Here is a 20,109-nt window from a genome sequence, read left to right as displayed (position 1 = left end):
AGAACCAACTCTTAGATAATTATCAATCACACCGTGTTGCTCTTTTCACCTGAGTCAGCTCTCAACTGAGTAAAACTGATGTTGATGCATCAACAGCAGTATCAAATCACATGTCTTTTGTATAAAACGCCTAAGACTGTTCTACTTCTTGGAAATTGTAAGGTCAGTAATGTGGTAATCCACTGACTTTCATAAATGCAGAGCTGTGTGGGTAGAATTTAAACAACATAAAACAACAATTTGTGACCCATAAATGCAGTAGGCAGAGCATGGTAAATGCACGTATAAACAACATTAACACAGTATTGTTGGTTGCCAAGGAAATATACAACAGATTGTGAAGGAGAATAACTGTATTTGGTTCAGGGGTGCAGAGGGCAGAAAAGGCTGTGTTTCATTGTGCGGGAGAAACTGAAAATAAAAATCGGGCACCATCCAAAGGATAAAAACATTATCCATCCCAGCTAAAGTGTTACTCACCTCGGTCACTAAAGTCATCCACTAGAATTATTTCCGCTATGAGGTGGTCAGGTGTCCTGTGCATAATGCTGTGTACTGTTCGTAGCAGAGAGGACCAGCCTTCATTATGGAAAGGAATGATGATGCTGGTGTTTGGCAGCTTTTCCAAATACAGCTTTTGCTTGCAGCTATATGGAACATAAGAGAGAGAAAAAAATTAAACATACTGGAGACAGATCCACAGACTCAATTGCTAAAAACAACTGAAAGCCTTATCTTCTTTTGTTGCGTTGTTACTGTGTACTGAAAACATAACATCTGTATTGTGACATTAATTGTACTTAACATATTTCAGACTGGTGTTTGACTCATTACATATTTCTTCTGCATTTTCAGTAAAAACAAATATATGATATTGCAAATAATGAAGATGGTTTTTGTTCAGTTTTTTAATCCACTAAGACAGTGTAGAATGATGTTTTCAACTATTGTCCGTGTTCAACAGGAGTCTTTGAGAAAGGATGGGATATTCAAACCACCTTTAAACTGAAAGACATTGAGTTGTAAATTAGACATCAGCTTAGCTGAAAAATTGTGATAAATACATATTCACAGCCAACGTGAAATGTGCATATCTATTGTGTAAGACTGATCAACTGTTCAGATTTACTGCCAATGGTCAGACTGTGTGAAATGTGCAATGATCAGACCATGTGAGCTGAACAATGTTTCTAATTGGTTCAAAACTGTTATTTTGGGTTAGATTTCATAGTGAGTATCTCATTAGTATCACTTGCAGCACACAGGTACTGACCACTAGTTTCCAACTCAGCAAAATTGTAAGGCTGAATTTACATATTGCATCACCCAGTTGTAACATGGAACCACACTGCCACCCTATCCGAAAACCTTACAGAAATTTCATCTGGATTCACACAGAGAAAATAAAAATCTTACACTCAAAGTCAATTACAAATTAATGCAAGTTCCCCTTCATTTAAATAATTAAGAAATGCAAATGACGGTTTTCAGCATTTTATTTTCTGCTCAGGAAGGTGCACCCTTTATGGTAGAAAAAAGGAAATTCTAATTACTGTGTGCATATTTGTACATGCATTTTTTCAAAATCATCAGTTAAGGAATGTTTCACTAAACATGATTTTTAAATTAAAATGCCTGGCCTGCTCATTAAACTGATTTAGCCAACGTACAAACCAAAATATTCCTAATATCTGAAACATTCAGTGCTTGATACTCTATCTTGGAAAATGATACTTAGAAAAGCTCAGTGCTAGTCCAACATATACTGTTAATATTACAGAGGGAAATATTTTTATATAAAACTGACAATAAAATAGATGAATACTGAATTTTCTCAATATTTAATACAGGATTTCTTAAATATTTCTCATTTACGAAATGCCATACAGTTCTCCAAATGGGAATGTTTAAATGACATTGCATTCCAACAATTATGGGAAATGCTGCTCAAAGAGACTGATTTTAATTCATTCAAGCTCGTCATCCATTACACAAAAAAACAAATTTCACATTTCACGTACGGGTTTGACTGTTAGTAGCAAAGGGGGTTTGACAGTGATGTGTCATGTCTTTTGAAGAGTCAACCTAGTTATATCTAAAGGATTTTGTATTATTCAATTTGTGATCACCACTGTGGGAGGCGTTTGACAAGATTATCTCTAAGTGGTCACTAACATTATAAGCATTATAAGACCATGTGTTGCCATTTGCTACCTTGACCCTGTGCAAAGGGTGTGGACCTTATGCTTGATTACATATCTTAGCAGAAGTCATTGTCATGCTACCTCATATTGATCACTGCAGAAAGATGATAACATTTTAGTATGTAATAGCCTCCTCATATGTCAATAATAGGAATGATAGTTTTTTCAGCACGGTACTCCAGTTTCACACATTTAGTAACTTCTGTTACATGAACGGTTTGGAAATTATTGGGTTTAGAAAGGGAAGGTCTTGTTTACCTGCGTTGCTAGACTCCTTTCATCAAGGAAAAGGAATCAATAGTAAATAAAGCTCAAGCATACAAAAGTATATATTTGGATTCAAGGAAAGCTTTTGATAATGTCCCCAATACAAGTCTGAATCTTGAATTAAAAGCATCAGGTATCATAATTAATGTATGGACATTAATTAATAGATGGTTAAACAATAGGAAACAATGCATTATCTCAATGGGCACAATCTGTAATTGGGCAGGTGTAGGCAGTGATGTGCCACAGGGATTTACTGCTGTGTCGTAGCTCTTACTGCTGTAAAACACTTATTTAGATTCTGATTTAGATAGAAAATCAAAATTGCGGATGACACAAAAAAGGCAAATGACAAACACAGTGACAAGGGAAAAACATAAATGAAATTGTGTAGCAGGCAGACCTAATGTACAATTGTATGTCTGTCCACATATACTGTACAAGTGAAAAGTAATCCATACTCGTAGTGGAAATAATCATATTACCTTAAACATGGCTTGGATCAATAAAAAATGAAACTTCTGTTCTACTTCCTGTACAATTTTCTTTTTATAGCCCTTGCTCACTTGCAGTTAAGTTTTCTTTTTGTAAAACAGATCCATCTTCAAACTGTTAACCTCATGCAACATATTAATTAGCTCTTTTCTTTGCTTCTTGTTGGGCTCTGCATATCTTTAGACTGTACCTGTGCAATATACAGTACAGTATCATTTGCTAAAGTGGCAGTCTGTACACAGTAATTAAACAAAAAAAAAACAACATTTAGGAATCTACCTGCTAATTACACTTGCTCAGAGTTGCAACTGGCAGATCAGACTGCATTTTATGGTTTGTACAAGATGCTGCATTTACCTTAGCAACAAACTTGACAAGCTAAAGCAATTTACTGCTCTCTGCTGTATGCCTATTATGTGGAAGCACAGCTTTATTAAGATTTTATTTGGGAAAAGGCACAATGATAAACACAAACAAATGTAATGTCTGTACATGCTTATTTCCCCTGGAGTTGTGCCAGATTCCAGAGACACGCTTTCTAAATGCCCAAGAGAATGACTGTACTTTTAACAGTAAATTGAAAACCCACACATTAGGAGATACAGGTGAGAAAAAAACAACAATTTACATAGTAATTGACTGATAGTGTCAGATACTTAATTTGCACAACTGATTGTGGTGATGGAAAATTCCTAATAGGAGCTTGCCATTTGGGGTGAAGAAGTCCTTTGTGCTGTTGCTTGATAATCCTGTTACATTGTCTTGCCATAGAAAATAAAAAGATTACCCAGGGTACACAAATGGCAGCAAAACAATTAATAAAAATATATTGATACAACTATGTAATATGCCTTTTTAAGTTTCCATTTTTCTTTTTATTGGGGATAGAGATTATGCTGATATTTAGTTGTAACTGGAAACATTACAGTACAATCCAGCCAGGATTTTGTTGAGCTGCAATATTTTTGGTGTTTGTCTTAGAAATAGTTAAGCTTTTTGTACTGGATCTGGAGATTGTGTACAAAAAAATTACACAAATAGGAAACATTGGTTCATTATTGCTGCCTATTTTTACAAATAAACGTTCAGAAAAAAAAGTCAGCTAGATATATAGACTTTTCATTTTAGACTGGCATCCTGCATTCTCTTTGGAGCCAGGTTCTGCTATGTATTTGCCAAGACATTGCATCTCAAGCCAAGAAAAAATGTCCCTTTTTTGGCTCCAATATTTCCAGCTTTGCCAGCTGAAACACTGCGCATTTTGCCTTGCACAATCTCTAACTGAACCATTCTCTATCACATGACTTGCTTTGTGATGTGATTTGCTTGAGTATTGTGTGTGTTAACTTTGTCTCAAGGGTCTCTGAGCTCATAGGTAAATTTTACTTCTGCCGTAGCAAGTGAGACACATATCTTCTTTCTAATGCCAGTTGTAAGAGTGCATTGCTTGAATATTTTATTCAACAATAAGTTTTTTTCTCTGGAGTCACATACAGTACAGTACGCACACAGTTAAGGCAAATTGTATGTCTCTGCTGAAGACTGTCTATAACAATAATCAAGTTTTGCATTTCTCTTAAATCTTTACTGAACCTCACTTGCTATTTCAAGTTTCAGGCATCAGAAAAACTTCAGCAACTGAACAGATCTCGCTGAGGGTGATAAAACTTTCACACATGAAAGCAGCTGTTTAGAATTCTAAACAAAATACACTCAAAAAACTAGCAGCACAATGCACTGAAAAATAATGAATTCCCTATCCCAAGTGTGTATTTTCTGTTTAAATCTGAGATTACAATTTTGATACCATCAAATAAAATTTTAATATTTACCATGTGCACAATCCATTCCAAACTCAAGAAGTTACAAATGTATTGATTGGATACAAATAAATTAGGTTATTACATTAGGTAATAACATGTACCAGTAGCATATCATGTTAGCTAATAACTTGTGAGTGTGTGCGTGTTTGTGTCTGAGTGTGCCCTGCAACTGACTTGCATCCTGTCCGGGGTGCCTGCCTTTTGCCCACTGTTTGCCAGGATAAACTGCAGCCCCTCCACAACCCTGTATTGGATTAATCAGTTAAAAATGAATGAGTAGATTATAATGATACTGCATATATGTGGCAGAGGGTTTTGAAGGCTGATGACAGACATAAACGGGGACTATTTTGGTCAAAATGTAAAGCTTTATGTCTGATCAAAACCAGGGCCGGATTTTGGAGTTTGTAGGCACTTTCTTGCATAAGGAATTATCTTTTCACATACCCCAGTTTGCTCTCCATGAGACACACAGATAGGGAGAGAGAAGCTTGAGGTCAGAGCGCAGGGTCTCCTATTGTATGGCACCCCTGGAGCAGTTGGGGTTAAGGGCCTTGCTCAGGGGCCCAACAGAGTAGCATTCCTCTGCCAGCTGCGGGATTTGAACCGGCAACCTTCCAGCCACAAGCATAGATCCTTAGCCACAGAGCCACCACTCCACCCCAAAAAGAGTGGTACCATCACTTCGATACTTCTAGTTTCTAGAACAACCACTAGATAGTGTATAATTATTGATTTGGAGCACCTAGAGTTGATCGCAAGCATGTCGTTCAGTTCGATTTTCAGTAGTCACTAGAGTTTCCCTCCTTTGTAGACCCTAAAATGTTTGTAGCCCATAGGCACTGTGCCTAAAGTGCCTAAAGTGCCTAATGGGAAATTCGGCACTTTTTCAAACCCTGCTTAGATCATCAACCAGTTAACACCATCCTAAATATCGGGTATAGAAATGCAGTATCTTGTTATGAGGATGCTTTTCACCAGCTGGGACTGGGAAGACTGTCAGGATTGAGAGGGAGTTGGAAGATGCAGGCGAATCCCAGAGAAAATTCCGGACTCAGCCAAGAATCTTAAACAGGGTCAAAAATTCAGTAGGACAATAAAATAAAGCACAAGGCCAAAGCTGCTTTGGAGAGTTTTGACAAGAATGTCCTTGAGTGAATGAACTGAACTGACTGCAGACTGCAGTCTATTACTGATTCCCAATATACAGTACTTGTCAGAATTTGAGCAATTTTTGGGGGAACAATTGACATAAATTACTTTTTGGTGAGGACTGTCCATCAGTGGTAATCCAAGGATGAGCATTGTGGGAACTGGTTCTTAAAACGTCTTGTCTATAGTTTAAAAAACAGAAAGCCCGAGAAACTCACATCATATAAACACTGGCAAAATATATAAAAAATTGAGTGTAACAAAGGAAAATAAAAAACTCATTCACTTGGCTTCTCAGTAAAAGCAGCTTTCTGTACTCCATTCTTTGTTCAGGAGTTCCTGTGCTCTGGCTCTTTGGTACACCCAACACAGAACATTTCAAAACAGACATTATAGGTGAAAAGAACCTATTCTGTTGGCTTTTTTCACTACCAATAGATTGCACTATGTTTCCAATAATATACAGTGCCTTGCGAAAGTATTCGGCCCCCTTGAACTTTTCAACCTTTTGCCACATTTCAGGCTTCAAACATAAAGATATAATTTTTTTATTTTATGTGAAGAATCACCAACAAGTGGGACACAATTGTGAAGTGGAACGAAATCTATTGGATTTTTGAAACTTTTTTAACTAATAAAAAAATGAAAAGTGGGGCGTGCAAAATTATTCGCCCCCCTTGCGTTAATACTTTGTAGAGCCACCTTTTGCTGCGATTACAGCTGCAAGTCGCTTGGGGTATGTCTCTATCAGTTTTGCACATCGAGAGACTGAAATTCTTGCCCATTCTTCCTTGCAAAACAGCTTGAGCTCAGTGAGGTTGGATGGAGAGCGTTTGTGAACAGCAGTTTTCAGCTCTTTCCACAGATTCTCGATTGGATTCAGGTCTGGACTTTGACTTGGCCATTCAAACACCTGGATACGTTTATTTGTGAACCATTCCTTTGTAGATTTTGCTGTATGTTTGGGATCATTGTCTTGTTGGAAGATAAATCTCCGTCCCAGTTTCAGGTCTTTTGCAGACTCCAACAGGTTTTCATCCAGAATGGTCCTGTATTTGGCTGCATCCATCTTCCCCTCAATTTTAACCATCTTCCCTGTCCCTGCTGAAGAAAAGCAGGCCCAAACCATGATGCTGCCACCACCATGTTTGACAGTGGGGATGGTGTGTTGAGGGTGATGAGCTGTGTTGCTTTTACGCCAAACATATCGTTTTGCATTGTGGCCAAAAAGTTCGATTTTGGTTTCATCTGACCAGAGCACCTTCTTCCACATGTTTGGGGTGTCTCCCAGGTGGCTTGTGGCAAACTTTAGACGAGATTTTTTATGGATATCTTTGAGAAATGGCTTTCTTCTTGCCACTCTTCCATAAAGGCCAGATTTGTGCAGTGTAAGACTGATTGTTGTCCTATGGACAGACTCTCCCACCTCAGCTGTAGTTCTCTGCAGTTCATCCAGAGTGATCATGGGCCTCTTGGCTGCATCTCTGATCAGTCTTCTCCTTGTCTGAGCTGAAAGTTTAGAGGGACGGCCAGGTCTTGGTAGATTTGCAGTGGTCTGATACTCCTTCCATTTTAAGATGATCGTTTGCACAGTGCTCCTTGGGATGTTTGAAGCTTGGGAAATCTTTTTGTATCCAAATCCGGCTTTAAACTTCTCCACAACAGTATTACGGACCTGCCTGGTGTGTTCCTTGGTCTTCATGATGCTCTCTGCGCTTTCAACAGAACCTTGAGACTATCACAGAGCAGGTGCATTTATACAGAGACTTGATTACACACAGGTGGATTCTATTTATCACCATCAGTCATTTAGGACAACATTGGATCATTCAGAGATCTTCGCTGAACTTCTGGAGTGAGTTTGCTGCACTGAAAGTAAAGGGGCCGAATAATTTTGCACGCCCCACTTTTCATTTTTTTATTAGTTAAAAAAGTTTCAAAAATCCAATAGATTTCGTTCCACTTCACAATTGTGTCCCACTTGTTGGTGATTCTTCACATAAAATAAAAAATTTATATCTTTATGTTTGAAGCCTGAAATGTGGCAAAAGGTTGAAAAGTTCAAGGGGGCCGAATACTTTCGCAAGGCACTGTAATGCCTTGTATGGTGATCTACTATAAGCCTACTTCTGTTTTGCTAAAACGATCAATTGAATATATATATATGTCTCTCTTAATAAATTAGTGTTGCTGTCAAATGATGAAGACAAGAAGTAACAATATTCTATAGAACATCATTTTAACTCTCCTATTAGTAAATGTGCTGGTGGCACATAAAGAACTATGCACACTATATAAGAAATCAGAAATACAAGTTTTATAATAAATTAAAAATACAAAATATTGCTTATTAATGTATGACAAACTGCTGATCTGATTATAATATTATAAACTTAATCTATTACAGGGATTTGTATTTGCTGACTGCATTCTTTTAAATTAAAACTTTAATTATGTGGTCTGCCAAGATCCCACACTGAATTAATGTAGCCTGAGAACCATTGACTTAGACGATCACAATTTCCACACAACAGCTGGCGATAAAAGAAAATTGAAAAATTATAAATTGAGCCTTTTATTGCACTTAGGCAACCGAAAATCACATGAAATATTTTTTTTGTTAAACATCATTTGTGTTGACTGGCTGTCATCAGTCACACTATAAACGTTACTCATTGTCTGCTGTGGGACTACATTTGAATTGTATATGAGGCTTGATTAGATCTCTATGTAAACTGTTGCTATTTTGTATCTATTAATATTCAAAATCTGTGACATATCTGGACAAGTTCCAATTTAGACTATTTCAGATGTTTTTACGGTGTTATGTATTTAAACAGGGTATTCACAACGAGTCCAGGCTTAATAATTATGTAAAAAATATTTAAACAGGTGCATATTTAATCAAAGTTTTAGCTTTGGTATTAATCATCAATATTCAGCACAGATAAAAAAAGGAAACTGCCTAACTGTACACAATAATATTAACAACAGAGTGAAAGAAATTAATAAAGAGCAACAGTGGGCTTTTATACAGCATTTGTCATGACTATACATTTTGTGTCCCAGCAGATAATGTTTGCAATCAATGTCAAAATTTTTTTTTGCAGAGAATTAAATTATTTAAGAAATAAATATCACATGCTACATGCACCAGAGAGAAGGTTACCTAAACTACTGACACAGGGATGATACTACAACAAATACATACAGTATACAGTATTAATTTTCATAAACAGCAGTTAAGTAATTTTAGTAATTATCTTGTTTCTATGGCAAAAATTGAAAAATTGGGCTTCACACAACAAATGATTTACAAAATCAAAGACCAAAAAGCTACTGTTACTTCTACAAATGGGATAGATACTGTACCTAGCATTTTTCATTTTTGGGTTAGGCCTGTTCTCTACCATTAGATACAGGTACAATACTTATTTTCACAATTATAATGTACATTATAAAATAAATAAAACTATGTATTTAGTTTATAGTTTGTAATTTTACAGTTAATATCAAATGTTTTATACAGCAGCAGCCTCAGAACTATAAACTGCCTAATAATGATAAAAATAGAAAACAACACAAATCAGATTGTAAGAGGACTGTTATTCATTACTCATTTGATAAGGTTTTATTTTACTGCAGAAATTAAATTAATCAGCAATACTAAATCATGAATTGCATTTACATAAAGCCAGTCATTCTCTGTTATAATATGCAATAAAGAATATATCCTTTTCTAGACTGTTGAATGTGTGAATGTTTTTCATATCAGATGTTTCTGTATACTCTTTCCTCATTGGTATTATGATGGTTTTTTTTTCAGTTTGATTAAAGGCTCAGTTACAACTGAAAATTATACTTCTATAATTTTGAAGGATCACATCACTTAAATTGAAGCCAGTAGACACTGCATGGCTTTGCAAAATACTACAATAAATTAGTTTTCTTTTGTTTCCTTAATTCAGTATGAGGAAGCAACCTGTTCTAGAACATATACCTTTTATGATTTTATTTTTTCAGCAAGGGTTTTTTTTTGCATCTCAGTAAAAAAAGAGACACATGTTGGCAAAGAACAGTACATACCCCGGCTTCTTTCAAGAAACTACTGGATGAGATCCTCAGGTTCAATTGGCTACAAGAAACCAAAGGCTTGGATTTCTCTCATTTGTAACCCTCATGTCTAAGTTTAGGCCCAAAATGTGCCACTATTAGACTTTCTAAAACATTCCTTTCTCCATTACAAGTGCTCAATTAAGAATTCCAATATACCTGTACAGATGGCAATAAACCCTCTACTCTACTCTCTATAGGTTGAACCAAATGTGAGTCAGTAGTGATCCACTTTGGATGCAGTTTAGCACCCTGGAGCATTTTTCCTTATTCTTTAGATGCAATCATTTTCTTTAAATTTAAAATAAAAACAAACAATTCAATCAGCAACATGTTTTTTTTCACTGCAGTAAGAAACGTTGGCTTTCTTCTTGTGACATTAGGCTGTGCTCTTTTGCAAGAGGCTGAGCAAACTAATCACATCCAATCTTTTTTTTAAAAACTTGTCCATACTTCCTGTTTTCAGTGAAAAAATCTGTGGCGTATTTATTAAACATTTTTATAAATTTCTTTTGCTACTTAGCTTTCACTAGTTCAAGGAGCAGCAGCATGGTTTGCTCTCCTGGTGTTCAATTCTTCCATTTATAACACAGTTTTCATTACAACGTCTGTGATATTAGTAAGAGGGCAGAAAGCCTGGGTCAGAATGTGTTTGTCCCGTTAAGCATCCACACAGGTGATGCCTGAATTCGTTTATATGTTTCTGAGACAAAAAAGACCATATCGGGGAATAAAAGCTGCACATGAGGTGCAAGATACTGTATGAAACTGGTCTTTATTGATTCTAACCTCAGACTCATCAATTTTGGCCATCCTTTTGCATGGTGTTGTGAAGTATTGGCACACACCTTGTCTTACAGGGCTTCTGAGTGAGGGCAGTACCTGTACAATTAAACACACCTTTCAAACTACGTTTCTTTAGACAGATCATCAGTCCTTTTCAATGGTGTTTGAACTTCCGTGATGCAGTGCTTTCCATCAGTAGCCTTTTTGTGAAGTACAGTATGCCTCAGAGAATCTCAGTCATGCTGACAGTGCAACGAGAGAAGCATACTGAAAAATGAAATTAAGAAGCTTTTTTTTAATCCTGCTGTGGTATGAAAACTTGTTTACACTTTCCTCTATCCCAAACAAGGCCATTGAGAATCTCCTGAAATCTCCCAGTTTAATGTCCATTGAAGTGTACACGGGAAAGGGAAGATTCCTGACCACAATTAAATGCATCACCTCACTGTGTTTGCTTCACTGGGTAATTGCCAAAAAATGTAAAAAATTTGCTAAAGAAGTAGATTTAACCTGTAAACAAAACTGTACAAAATCAGAGCATGAAGAGCCTCCTTTTTAATTAGAGCTTAGAGACATCATGGTTCACCCACCATAACTACAGCATTGTCATCCATTTGAGACATGAGCTTTCTTTTGTAGTCAGACATCAAAAATCACTCACATCACAACCTGCATCAAAGGTTTTGATCTGTGCTGACATCTCTAAAAGCCATGAAACCTCCCTACTGAATCTCCATCTCATCAATATATGGCAACAGAAGTGAATGCTGGTTTATTTTGAAAATGTCAGTTGTTTTCTTTACCTCACAAGCAAAAAAAAAGCTGCACTCAACCACAGGCTCAATGTGGGAAGTTATTTCTTCAGCAATCCATTTGATCAGTGTCTTTTGGGTTGTCATAGACAGGCCTGAAATTATGCATTTTTCTGCTAGAAAACTTTCAATTTTTATGATGACATAAAAAATTAAAGTCTTCCCTGAAATTACTCTGGCTCATGGAAAATTTAGTCTTCAAGTCACCACAGAATGCAAATTCTTGGCACGGTTTCAAACAATATCTTTTGGTACACTTTGGAATTGTTATGATATTCTCCATTTTCTTAGGCGTCTTAAGACCCAGTTTTCACTGCCATCAGACAACAGAAAGATATTTCCACATTCCAAACACAGATTTAAAAAACACTTTATTTTGTACAGCATGTGGCTTTTGTCGTGAATTGTGTACAGACACACTTTGCAAGCAAATCCTTTTGAATCTCATAGTTTAATGACAAAAATTAAAACAACTACATTTGTAATTCACGGCCATTAAAACCTGTAAAGAAATTATATACTAGGCACCGGCAGGTGTGGTCCAAACTTCTTTTTTCAGAATCTCAAATCTTATTTTAAAAGAACATCTATAAATACAATTTAACAGTTAAGCTGTGCCACACTTGATCATGTTCATAAGCCATCTTTGCTTTCACAAGAAAAAGTAATTACTGAAAGATCAAAAATAATTCCAAATTATCTTGTGCAAAGATAAGTCTTTTGCATTTATAATGAAGATAAGCATATTCTGAATTACTTGTGTTTGTTCATCATTTACTCTGTAAACCTTGGGGCCATGTTGTCTGATTGTGCTGCCTTTAAAAGAATTCAGCCCAAATTGACAGATATTTGGCTGTAAAAGCTGCTGTATAACATGGGGATGATCATGAAAGCATTATATGCACACTGAGCGTCGTTTAAATTTCCATGCATAGAATGCTTGCAACTGAATAGAGTTTCTTGAATAAATACTATTAATGTGTACTGCTTAATAATCTTTTACACAACGTTTGTTGCATTTGTGGAATTTGCTTCAAAGCAGATTTCTGCCAATTTTGACTTCGTGAAATAGTGAAAATACAAAAAAAGTAAAAAGAATGTCCACTTAAAAAAGCAACTCCCTGAGAAAATGGTTTCTCGATATGAGAAGAATTGTATGAAGATGTATGGCACATTATTTTGTAAAGTTATTTTCTGAAGCCATTGTCTTTTCTGTCACTGATATACTCAGTCCAAAGAGATACAGTATATGCTATAGTTTGCAATATAAATAAATTGGCAATGTAGAAATATTTAGAGATCACTTAGAATTCCAGTTCTTAAAGAATAAATGCATTGAGCACTTCTCTTTCATAACGAGTCCCCCAGTAATTGCAGGTCTTGCAGATAAAGCATCTGTGATCCATGATAATTGCACATTGGTAGAGAATGATATCCATATCAGTTAAAATTAAATATTATATTAATACAACCTTGTGTTTTACCATCTGCTATTTGAATGAAATCAAAATTTCCAGTTTCAAACTGTATATTTAAGCCATTTTAAAACTGTAAATGTTATGGTACTGTATATGAATAAACAATGTGGGCTCCAGTTGATCTTTTCTTGGTTGTTCAGTGCACCTCTTTGACAAATCAGTAGATGCAGTTTAGTTGGCTATTAGACAACAGGCTGAAGAGTGTTTGGCTTTGAACCTCCCCAAAAAAATAATCCATTCAAATGTCCATCTGCTTCTTGTAAGAAAGATTGGGTACCTAATTTTAAATGGCTCCATTTCCAGATTCTATGTATTCGTCTTAATTGCTGTAACCAGAGAGAAAGCTCTGCCTGCACTTAAAATCTATCACCCCATGACAACTCTGGTATATCTGCATCCACTGGAACATACATTAGATTGATAGATTAACCACTCCTGGTATGAATACACTTTATTTTGATGCCTAAGATTTTCCTCTTTTTACAAAAGCTTCCCATTTCACTGTGGTCATCCATTATATTGGCTGTAATGAGGCTGTAAGATATCAAACTTCCTTTCCAAACAGAAAGTCTGCTTTTGTGGTTTTATAATGTGATTCAAAAATAAGTATTATGTTTTTTTTTGCTTTTTGTTTCAGACTACAGTCACTCAAATATATGGAAATAAAGCTCCAGTTGTCTTCTCTTCAAATCAACCAAAGCACATGGCAGGGCTGGTCACTGCAACTGGTAGTCAGACACTCAGTGACTCTGGAGCAAAACAGCATATGGATTTGGAGTGAGCTGTTTTCTAGAACATACATTGTTCTGAAACTTTGAGACAAAGTAAAGGCTTATGTTGCTAGACTAGAGCCTATTTTCTGTTGATGATGAATGTACTGCACAATGTACTGTAAGAAGATAAGAAAAACAACAACACAGGAACAATACACAGACCCTATTATAACAAAATAAACCCACCAGAAGAAAAGGCTAGAAATTATCACAAAACTGAAAAAGACAGTTGGATCTGGCACCTCCTCCATGCTTAACATGTTGAACTGTATTCTAACATTTTATTGAATGGGGACGTTTTGGAACCAAAGGGAGTTTTTTTTTTTAATTTGGTGGTAGTTTTGCAGACAATTTGACATAGAAGAAATGTTTTACAGGGTAGGTTGATTTGGTGATAAGATTAAACTTCCTCCTGTGCTTTCCCTTTTCTTGTCCAAATGCCCACATATTGTTTGGTTATTTTTTTTTTTTTACATTCACAGATGTACTGTGATTTACTGTGAAGTGATGAATGTACTTTTAAATGAACTTACTGTTTAAAACAAACATCCACACAGCAAAATTCCACTTTTTCTAATATTCCCTCCTGGTCCTGGAGGGCAATGGTCTGCTTGGTTTCCTAAGTAACTTGTGTCAATGAATCAAGGCCTGGAAAGTGTTAATATAGACTTATTAAGTCGATAATTGATTCAAATAAAATCCATACTTTATGTGTTCAGGGTTGATTCAAAACAGAACATACTGTCAGCCCTCAAGGAATAAATGCCAGTCTGTCAGACAGATATGCCTTTTCAAAAGTGACAGCTCGGTATTAAAATATATAACAGAAGAAAAGAAGTACAAACCCGTTTTATTTTGGTGACTTATTGCTTTTACTGTATAACAAATACTAGAATTATTCTTTCACATTTGACCTGTGAATGTTTTGTATTGTGTATCCGAAGAAGAATGGTACATTTGAGTGATTTTACTGAGCTGTAGCGATACCCTGAAAAGCAGGAAAACTATTAGTTGTGTACTGAGAGTGACCGTGACAGGTACTGCAGCTTTTTGCAAAATGACATCAAGACAACCATCTCTCCCAGGGTAGGATTGACTTCTAGGATTTTGTGCAGTCACAGAGAATTCTAATAATGTCTAATAAATGAAACTTTAATTTATTTGATGTAGTGTATTCAGTCCAGGATCTCAAGCTGCCCTTCTCAGACTGTATACTCATCAACTCGTGTAAACAGTAAAATGTCATGTTACCCTCTCATTCAGATCCATACCTAAAAGTATCCTATCTAAGTGTTAGAAAATGACAGTTAATATATTAAAAACGTCCAATCTCACGCTATCTAGTCAGTTTTGTCAATTAACTGCACCCACTTGCCAAAGAATTAACTTAATGACCTGCTTCCGCACTTTTGGTTAATTCTCACCTAAACAGCTAAACTCAGACAGGTGGACCCTGAAGCCTCTTCTGCGATGGGTGTACTTCCCACAAGCACATCGCCCCAGGCATATTATTGACATACAGCGATGTGCATGAGACAAAATGTCTTTTTCGTCAAGTGACTTACTTTGGGTGTCGTATATCTGGCAGCGAGCGATCCAAAGCAATGTTGTTACTAACATATATGTTGAAGCCATTCTCTCTGTACGCAGAGTCCTCGGATTCCTCCTCAGTAAGTGGATAAGGCTTCCCATGCTCTCCTTTACCTAAAAGACAGAAATGATACTGAGCAGTCAGAGCTCCCTCACGAGAAGAACAGAGGATTGAGGTTTAAAAAGAAACATCCTGCACATTCCCCCCTTTTGGTTTTCCGATTTTTCATCATGTCAGATCGACAACTATTTTTATTCTTATGTTCACACTTTCACAAATAAAACTTAACCGAACATACTGTACATGAAATATCCATTTTGTTTCCTTATACAATGCATTTTTATTTTAAGGTGTACTGAATATAAAAAGAAAACCAAAACATACATGGTTATCATCAGGAAAATGATTACCTTTTTTGTAGCACATCGCAATATATTATGAATTATTCCAATTAAACTTTGTCATGTTAAATAGGGTTGATCAACAGGGGTCATCTGGAAAAGTTACGGGCTAAAAGTGTGTATGACCACTAATGGATTTAATACAAATTGTACATATGCAATGCATTAGTGCATCATTCTGTTACATTTGCTGACATCCACCGATATAATCATTCTAAGGTTTTTTTATTAGCCTCTTTCCAAGTTTTCCTATGATTAAGTATATAATATGTTAAAGAACTAGATATTTTAGCAAAATGTAAAACACTTCATCACTGCTCCAAATACATCATAGCAGAGCCTTAACTGTATAAATTACCATTTGTCTCCCACTCCACAAACAAATAAGGAAACAATGACAAAAGTGATGAGCCTGCATCTTGTGGAAAGTGCTGAGTGCCTACTTAAATACAGTCAAAAGGTTGATGGCCACAACTTAGAATGTCCTTTCTTCGAATCAGATTGTCTTAAAATCCAAAAACCATGTGTCTCACCATTTACTGTAGTATTATTTACTACTGATAACATGCAAGTGCAAAAGGAGTAATAAAGTGAGGACCCTGTCATAGAGCAGCCTTGGTGAATTCAGCACTTCACAACACTCCAGGGTGGGTGGCATGGTGCTACAAGGGTCACATTTTTTACCAATGTATACTTTTAAAGCTTCGGTTACCTGCAGCAATTTAATTCATTATTTTGGAATTTCGCTTTCAAGTTTGGATTCGCATTCATCGCATTTCCCATCTGGCTCAAAGTGAATGGGTTTATCATACTCACTTTTCATGGTTTGCTTCTGATGTTTGCTTAGAGATTCTGGAACGCCACATTAAAACCTCAAACAAAGAACAGCAGCTCCCTCCTAATTTGAAGTCAGGTGTTTGACAGCTTCCAGATGGTGACTGTCAAACTGGTGGAACTCCAGGCAACAGGAAAAGTGGTACATTTGGCTATTTTTTTCAATTTTTTAAGAATGTTAAATAACAGATTTTTAATGTTAGGTTTGCCTAATATTTCTTAAAATATAATCCGTTATATGTGCTTGCTGGCACAAAAGAGGCCCTCTTAAGAAGCTGTTTTGTGAACCCTGAGCATCATGAAGCAATTTGGTAGACATACAGTACTATACAAATGGCATCACAGAATTATTATAGTGCACACAAGAGCTTACTTCATCTGGTCAGTCTGACCATTGTTTGTGTCCATGAAGGTTTGCACAGAACGATATGGATTGTAGCTATGTGAAGCTTTAAGTCCATTCAATGGGATTATCGTATTCCCCATTATGCCTTTTGTAAGTACACTTACAGTATCACTACTTCTAAATATCTCCTTAATGTTGTACAAATAAACTGGTTTCATGTAAAGGGTTTGATATTTTTGAAGTATATCAGTACAATATGTAGTGAGAAGGAATCATTTCAGATACAGAGTTTCAGATTATTAGATACTATCATGTAATAAAGGCTAATGTTAAATTGGTGAATTGGTGAATGTCATGTGGAAGAAACAAATTCTATCTCTGCATCAGATATTTACAGTATACTGTATGTTTACATAACCAACATAATTCATTAGTCGTCCTCAAACAGAAAATATATTCTTGTTTGCCTTTTATTGGATTGGAATCTCATCAGTCACATGCAATATAACCCTCAACTTCCAAAATAGACATGAATAAAAATAGCTATCATGCTCTTATACAGTCCATTCCTTAGCTTTTTTGTTTCTTATTTGCTTATATTACAGGCATTCTTTCATTATAATACACAGAGAGAAGCTGTAAATTTTCAGGAGTTTTGATTTGGTGCTATTTAAATAGATCAGATTCAAACACTGCAGAAATAATTTGCAGAAACAAGCACCGAGATATGCCAGTGTAATGACAATGTCAGTTTAATGATCTGTACTGGGTCTAAAACGTATTTGAAATAAGTAGAAAATTATTGTTTTTTTTATTTGACTAGAAACTAGTCAGAGCTCAGAAAGAACAAGCAAGCCAGTCAGAAACTGTCCAGGTGGAAATCCTAATACCTTCACGGTATGGTTACTTTATATCTTCTGAACATGTGGTTATTGGACTGCGAAAGCTTTTGTGAAATGCTGTACAAGTTTAGTACAAAGGTTTAACTGCAACTTCTATTTGACACATAATACATTTTAACAACATAAGGGTTTAAAAATGTCATTATTAAGCAATACTGTCATTTGAGAACTACTGAGACACCTACACATTAGCCTGACCACATTACTGCCTTGCAAGGGAAACAGCCAGAAGGAAATCTAAGCAGAGGGTGAACAGCTCAGATCCTGATGTTGCCCATACTGTAACTTCAACTGCAAAATCGATCTATTTTTAATTTACTTGTAATATAAGCATTTAACCCTAAATTTGCACAATGAAAAATGAAAAAAGAGTCATTTAAACTATCTACCATTTTTAAATTGATACATAATAATATGCATCATTAATATTACAGTACATATCTTGTTTTAGGAGGGTAAAATATTTTATAAATTAGTGTAAACTTGTGAAGATGGAAATTCTGTGAAGTTAACTATCACTAGAACTCCTCAAGATAGCAACTGATGCACTGTGGTGCTTTTCTCTGATTACTTTATGTTATTTGTATTTTGAGTATATATTTATTTCAGGTGGGTAGCTTCGTCAGCATGCATAGGCTGCAAAGGAACAAGTAATAGGTTTATTCCATGCTGAAAAAAAGAAGAAAGAGAACACAACGTTTCAGCCGTGGAGCCTTCTTCAGGTGTCAGGTGCCTTCACACCTGAAGAAGGCTCCACAGCCGAAACGTTGTGTTCTCTTTCTTCTTTTTTTCAGCATGGAATAAACCTATTACTTGTATATTTATTTCATATAAATTTATATTTATTGACAATCAATAAATCAGCATTTCTTTCAAATCTGGTCGCAGTGGTTTGATATAGAGATGCAACACAAACCTTGTGAGAACCTATGAACAAATCAAAGTTTATTTTATTAATTTATTAGTTTATCCTGAAATTGAGCTTGTGTGTCAAATGTGGTCCAGTATGTAATGTATGCTTAAAAAAATCAAACTAAATTGTCAGAAAGACTAATCCAGCCAATCTTTAGCAGTAGTACAGAGCTCTGCAGTGGGGGTCTTAAGTCAGACACACATGCACATACTGTACACTTAGATTCCTGGTCAACTTATTCTATGCATAGAGAAGTAATCCATAAAATAAAAGATGTTGCTTCAACTGAGAAATACATCAGTCTTTTAACATGAAACTACTAAACCATGAAGGAGGAGATTTGAGCTTTAAATCCTTCTGTCATTTTTCTCTAATAGTGTACATCTCTCTGTCTCAGATGATGGAGAAGTGTTGATGCACAAATGTGCAGAAATACAATGCAGAACCTGAAACACCCATATATTGTATTTTATCAGTTTGCTTTACTTTCAGAATACAGCACAAAAGCACACGACACTGCTGAAATTCTCTCCACAAAATAGACCTTTCTTCAAAATTCTTCTGTTAATTCACTGTGACAGCTTTTTTGCACAACTTGTGAAATCATTATCATAAAATGATGACAAGCTTATTTATTGCTGTTTTGGTGCTTCATATGACTTGACAGCAACCATAGAAACTGTATTTTGCTTTTTTTTTAAACATCTATACATTTTTAGAAAACTGTCTTAATCTTGTTTAGGATCGTGGCAAATTTGGATCTTATCCCTGAGGCACAGGGCAAGATGGGACCACACCCACACATTATAGTAGTTGTATATAAATGTCACCAAATGTCTTTAATCACATCTAGCATTCAGACTGTACTGTACAGTACATCCATATTGGTGTTTTTTGACTGTACATTGAATGTAGCCATTTATATGTGTACTGTATATATACTGTATAAAAATAACTTTACAAATCATACCCATCAGTAATGCAGATATTGTATATCTGCAGGGTTTTTTGTGTGTAAGTGCTGGGAGTATGTATCAGGTAGCTGTAAATCAATGTCGCTGCAGAGGTCAAATCTAGCCAGCTTGCTTTAATCTTCTCGGTCCATTAGCAAGTAAGGATTGTGTGATTGTGCAATACTCTGTACTGCGTCTCTCTAGGTGTCTAGTCAGTGCCTTTACAAATGGAAAAGGAAAATATTTGGATTAATCATCTCTGTTAA

The 20,109-nt window shown here is 35.8% G+C and overlaps 1 protein-coding gene across 1 annotated transcript in view; it reads right to left on the bottom strand.

The window, feature by feature from the left end:
- The window catches only part of galntl6 (polypeptide N-acetylgalactosaminyltransferase like 6), a 295,980-nt gene that overhangs the window by 168,140 nt on the left and 107,731 nt on the right, over positions 1–20,109 (bottom strand). The window contains exons 4-5 of the mRNA XM_015345359.2: positions 15,469–15,607; positions 481–647 (exon numbers count right to left, since the gene is read on the bottom strand). Coding sequence (XP_015200845.1) covers positions 481–647; positions 15,469–15,607 — 306 coding nt within the window. The remainder of the gene's footprint in view (positions 1–480; positions 648–15,468; positions 15,608–20,109) is intronic.

This window comes from Lepisosteus oculatus, chromosome 1, assembly GCF_040954835.1.
Source record: "Lepisosteus oculatus isolate fLepOcu1 chromosome 1, fLepOcu1.hap2, whole genome shotgun sequence".
Taxonomy (NCBI): domain Eukaryota; kingdom Metazoa; phylum Chordata; class Actinopteri; order Semionotiformes; family Lepisosteidae; genus Lepisosteus; species Lepisosteus oculatus.
Note: the sequence above shows the minus strand (reverse complement) of the source record. Positions and strands in the feature narration are given on the sequence as shown.